This window comes from Littorina saxatilis, unplaced genomic scaffold (genome assembly GCF_037325665.1).
Source record: "Littorina saxatilis isolate snail1 unplaced genomic scaffold, US_GU_Lsax_2.0 scaffold_426, whole genome shotgun sequence".
Classification (NCBI taxonomy): Eukaryota; Metazoa; Mollusca; class Gastropoda; order Littorinimorpha; family Littorinidae; genus Littorina; species Littorina saxatilis.
The window spans coordinates 31,531-37,500 of record NW_027128699.1 but is presented as its reverse complement, the minus strand read 5'-3'; the positions used below and the strand labels follow the sequence as shown (position 1 = coordinate 37,500).

General features: G+C 40.9%; 1 protein-coding gene across 1 annotated transcript in view; it reads left to right on the top strand.

Annotated features, from left to right (window-relative positions):
* Positions 1 to 5,194, top strand: part of LOC138957044 (uncharacterized) — a 67,860-nt gene extending 62,666 nt beyond the window's left edge. The window contains exons 5-6 of the mRNA XM_070328216.1: positions 1,286 to 1,342; positions 4,132 to 5,194. Coding sequence (XP_070184317.1) covers positions 1,286 to 1,342; positions 4,132 to 4,166 — 92 coding nt within the window. The 3' untranslated portion in view covers positions 4,167 to 5,194. The remainder of the gene's footprint in view (positions 1 to 1,285; positions 1,343 to 4,131) is intronic.
* Positions 5,195 to 5,970: the final 776 nt, after the last annotated feature.

The window sequence follows — 5,970 nt, the reverse complement described above, 5'->3', positions numbered from 1 at the left end:
TTGTGATGCCATTTTCTTTTTTAAAATGGGGGTAATGGTACGATTTGCAGATCGATGCAATGATGTTTAGGTCAAGTGTTTTATGTTTTTTTTAGCATGATACTGTGCGAAATCTTTCAGCATTGTGTTAATTTGTGGGTACAATCGGGTGGATGATTTAGGAAATATGTTTATGTAAATTGAGAAACTGATCTTATTTTACCCAACCAAACATGTTACGCAAATTCGCTATTTGCAGCCATATTGGAAAGACGCGTTGGATTCATTCAAATAGAAATACATCATTCTATTAAACGCAAACCAGAGAATGATGTCCATCACTTAAAAGATAGGCCATTTGATTGTACATGATAGATAAGATATAACCCATTCCTCCTTTATATATGACTTTTGGCATATTCAAAAGTCTGAATCATGAAGTCTGTCCGGTCGTTTTCTCTCATTCACTCACACTTTGTTCGACATACTCTGAAAACATCACAGGCAAAGTATTAGCAAAATATTAGCAACATCGACTTTTGGAGTGAATCGGTGTCCTATGTCTTTAATAATAATAGCATGCCTGATAAAACGTTCCTTCAAAGAGTCGTGCTATACGTATTTATCTTTTATGATACCAAATTTTCCCGGGAGTAGACTACCAACTGTGCATTCAAATCGGGATGAGAGCCATGTTGGCCGCTTGTCTATGTTCCCACGTCAAAATAATTGGTGCTTATTACGAGTATACATTTGTTCAAAGGCATTTAAAGCACCACAGGTCATTGTTTTCCTGCTTGACCCCACAGGCAGCACAGAAGGTGGTAGACTGGACATTGGACAACTGCAGTGTCGGCTTTCCCCGCATGGTCAGCTGCTCACTCCGACGGTGCAGAAGGGATGTCAAGAACGCTGACGTCATGCTGTCCGAGAACAAACTGTGCGATGACGTCATGTCTGACAATATCTTGGCAGAGCTGGGGCTGACCTTCGACCTGGTCAAGGACGTTTTCGAGGCCGTGGATGACAGTAACATAACAGGTGACGCAGTTTTGCTTGTTCTTTGGTTGTGTTTAATTGGTTGGTTGTTGGTATGCGTCTTTATTGATTGGGCATAAATAGAAGTATAAAGAAAACGGGAATGCCTGCGAGCGTATGCGTGTGTTTGAGTGCAAGCGCGCTTGTTTGTGTGTGTGACGTAGCATCACTTTGTGCTAAACATAAGACTAAACAAAATTAACAATTTTCAATAAGAATTCTAACACTGAACATGTTCATGATTGTTCTGAATGAAACCTACCTTCAGGGGATGGAGACGATATTCTGGACGAGGTGGAGTTTGCTGCATTCCTGGAGTCCTTGGGTATGTATATAATTATACTGTGTGCTGGCTGGTGACAGAAACCCCACACACTTATTCACCTCAATCTTAAAACGCGATTCATGTGTGTGTTTGTGTGTGTGTGTGTGTGTGGTGGGGGGGTGTTTGTGTGTGTGTATGTGTGTGTATGTGCGTGCGTGTGTGTGTGTGTGTGTGTGTGCGTGTGTGCGTGTGTGTGTGTGCGTGTGTGTGTGAGTGTGTGTGTGTGTGTGTGTGCGTGCGTGTGTGTGTGTGTGTGTGTGTATCTGTGTGTGTGTGAGTGTATGTGTGTGTGTGTGTAAGTATATGTGTGTGTGTGTATGTGCGTGTGTGTGTGTGTGTGTATGTGTGTATGTATGTGTGTGTGTGTGTGTGTGTGTGTGTGTGTGTGTGTGTGTGTGTGTGTGTGTGTGTGTGTGTGTGAATATCTTGTTTGTGCTGATCAGATCACATGGAAACAGATTTACTTCCAAACCCAATGCTGTCGATTTGTAGCATTTGAAAGGAGTGTTTTGGGTCCACCAACACCCCCCCCCCCCCCCCCACCCCCCCTCCCCCCAAACCCAATCCAGCCTTTATATCTTTCTGAAATAGGGCTGAATTAATATTGCTCCCATATCAAAATGTGCGTAGATTGGGAGATATTTATGGAATGTCTTGTTTATTCCCTGAATGACCTCTAGGTGCACGTCTTAGCAGACGATGGGATTGACAGCGAAATAAAAGTGGCAGTCATATGCAGTCAAACCAAAGAGCTTTAGTCATACTACAAGTTTTTGTGTAAGGGGGCATAACTATAGCAACACTTTCACGGGAAAGACGAAACTGTACAGGCAAAGATACTCTCCCTTGATAATACATTCGATGTCGTAATCACGATGAATCGTGGTGGTGGTGGTGGTGTGGTGTGTGTGTGCGTGTGTGTGTGTGTGTGTGTGTGTGTGTGTGTGTGTGTGTGTGTGTGTGAGTGTAAGTGTGCGTGTGTGTCCGTGTGTGTATGTGTGTGTATGTGTATGAGTCTATTTGTAGAGCGATTCTGAGCAGACTACTGGGCCAATCTTCATGAAACTGTTCATTCAAATTCTTCAAGATGTCAACGACATACGTATTTTTTCCCTTTGTTTTGGATAAATGTCTTTAATGACGTAATATCCGGCTTTTAGTAAAAGTCAATGCGGAATTGTGACGACCTCTGTTTCAACCTATTTGAATGTTGTTTGTTTGCTTAACGCCCAGCCGACCACGAAGGGCTATATCAGGGCGGTGCTGCTTTGACATTTAACGTGCGCCACACACAAGACAGAAGTCGCAGCACAGGCTTCATGTCTCACCCAGTCACATTATTCTGACACCGGACCAACCAGTCCTAGCACTAACCCCATGATGCCAGACGCCAGGCGGAGCAGCCACTAGATTGCCAATTTTAAAGTCTAATTAATTAGGTATGACCCGGCCGGGGTAATTTTAAAGTCTTAGGTATGACCCGGCCGGGGTTCGAACCCACGACCTCCCGATCACGGGGCGGACGCCTTACCACTAGGCCAACCGTGCCGGGACCAATTTGAATAGAAGCTTAGAAATTAGTTAATGAACTTGCTCATTTAAAGTTTTCATTACAAACGAATTTTCCTTTACAGATGTAAACATGATTGCGTTGCATTCATTTCTTCTCCTGAATCCCAGAATATAGAGATAATCATATCAGATTAACTCTGAAAATGTATTCAGAATGACAGAACATCGGTGTATGCAAGTTAGGAACTATGTTTGCTTGCTTCGCCAAGATGAGCGCAATCCCTCTCGTTCTTCGAGTTTGGGCTAACCAAACCTTACTGCATGTAGTGTTAGCGATGAGAGGGTTTTAGTGTTGATAGTTTTGTTTCAGGTCGAATAATAGACTAACTGTGCTGATTTTGCCTAACGCTACTTGTTTTTACATTTAGTTCTGGAATCGAGACGAGAGTCCTGGTGTATGTATCTCTGGTGTGTATGTATCTATGTATCTTTATGCAACTTCACATTCAAATTCTTCCAAATAGTACCCCCAGACGTTTTTTGTTTGTTTTGTTTTTCGATAAATGTCTTTGATTACGTCATATCTGGCTTTAAATTAAAGTTGAGGCGGCACTGTCATGACATTTTCTTTCAACAAAATTGATTGAAACTTTGGTCAAGCAGTCTTTGACTCATTTCAGCTTGGAAACTTTAAAAACATGATTTATTAGCTTAATAAAGTTGTAGTTAAAAACGAATTGTCACTAACAGATTCAAAATTGATTGCATTGTATTCCTCAGATTTGAATATGCTATGTGTGCACTACAAATATGATCTAAACTAACGAAAATCGGTGTATGCAAATTAGCAACAACATTTACTTGCTTCGCCGAGTCGAGCGCGGTTACTCAGCTCGATGTTCGGGTATGGGCAAGCCAAGCCTAAGTGCTTGTAGTCTTGATGATGACTGGTTTTCTGTGGTGATGTTTTAGTTTCATGCCGACTGATTGACTAAATGTGTTGAGATCGCTTCACGCGACTCGTTCTTATCTAACGTGGTGCTCATTTTGTTATGTGGAACCAATCTCCTGGCACCTGAAAGAACAACAATTATTGAAATGAACAAGCCACTCTCATCCCTTTGGTTTTTTTCTCCAGATCTTAAAATAGTGCTCTCCTTTAGTGGTTTAGGTTGCTTATTGTGCTGTAATATTGTTGTAGAATTGCAAAGTATTGTTATGACAACCAACTCTGTTGACAAATACGTTGATATTGTTTGTTCATGGTTTTTTTTCAGATCTACTACAGTACTGCTTTTCCAAGTTCAGATGAACCGTCGACTCGCACAGCTGTCAGTGCAATAAGAAAGTTGACCAATAATTACCGTTTTAATCTGGTTTTTGTTTGTATTGCTTTGGTATTCTTTTGTATTTGCCTATAATTCAAACATAATACACTATTAATACATGGAATTGTATAGCACCTAATAAGCCCCACCCTCTCTTTTATTCTCTCTCTCTCTCTCTCTCTCTCTCTCTCTCTCTCTCTCTCTCTCTCTCTCTCTCTCTCTCTCTCTTTCTCTTTCTGTAATTGTCATTTCCATTGACATTGTCTCTCTCTCTGTCTCACTCCCAGTCTCTGTCTCTATTTGTCTGTCTGTCTTTCTCCATCTCACTCTGTCTTCCTCTCTCTCTTTCTCCATCTACCCCAATCCTCACTCGCCTTAATTTGCTTCCATTCGCTTAATTACATTACATTGTATGTTGGTTACTTATGTCGATGTACTTGTAGTCGATGTACTTGTATTACTAATCTAAGTTAAGAGAAGCAGTAACCTCGTAGTGAAATGATGTGAAGAGTCTACATGGATACTTTACGATTTTTGTCACAATTTGTTATTCTCTTTTTGCGCGTGCTTGTTTGTTTCGTTCGTGGGCTGAAACTCCCACGGCCTGTACGTGTACGACCGTAATTTATACCGCCATTTAGGCAGCCATACGCCGCTTTCGGGGGAAGCATGCTGGGTATTTTCGTGTGTCTAAAACCCACATTTCGTTTTTGCCGCATAACATGCATATTTCACCCCTTTGATGCCATCCACTGATAGGAAGTGTTAAATATATATGCTATTCTATCATCAGGAGTACATATTTCATCTATAAGGGCCTTTTATTGTCCGTTTTGCGAATTGCGTCAGAGCTGGAACAAACCTAAGCTCCGCCCATTTTGCTATTGCTCAGAGCTGGCACATCGATTAAACGAGTTAATTAATTTTGAGAGAAATCTAGAAGCAATCTGAAAAATGTTTTGACGCCAAAACATTGCTTTTACATTGGCCCAGCTCCCCATTAGGGTTTGGGTGCATAACCCCGAACATGCGCACAAATCTCCACTTTTTGACACAAATGATCAATTATTGCGATATATGCATTGTAGCATCTAGTTGCCTACATTTGGTAATACCCAAAGCATTTGTGAACGTTTCAAACCAAAAAGTATAGTGGAACTCTGCTTTAGACACCTAGTCTTTTCATCCTTAACTTTTTTTTTTAAATACCCTTCCCCTACCCTACCTCCCCGGTTTTAAAAAGAAAATCTGGCCTTAAGTCTTTTCATGCGCAAAAAAAAAAAAAAAAAAAACATTCTAAACTTTCTGTCTGTGGCGGTTTGTAATTTGAATAACGACATCCAATAAAGTCTACCAGGTACGTAATTCCTTTCTAAGCTCTCTGTCTCTGACGGATACATATGAATAACGACATTCAATAAAGTCTACCAACAGCTGCGAACACTTTTAAGAAACTTGAAACTCATCAAAAGGAATGAGTTGCACCTTGGGTCATTTCGGTCCTGAATTTCCCGACCTGAGCCAGGCAAAGCAGGAAAACAATACAACGTAATTCCTTTCTAAGCTTTCTGTCTCTGACGGATTGCATTTGAATAACGACATCCAATAAATTTGTCTCGAAAAAATAGGCAGAGAGGCGTTAAAGTACCCCTTGGTTTGTCCCTGTAAAAAAAAAAAAAAAGATTTGGGATTACTGGTAGCTTTTTTGTACTACCACGCATATGTAACGCTATTTTGATAAAGTTGATTGTATTTACAGCTTTCCGGTCATATGTCCGGCTATCACTC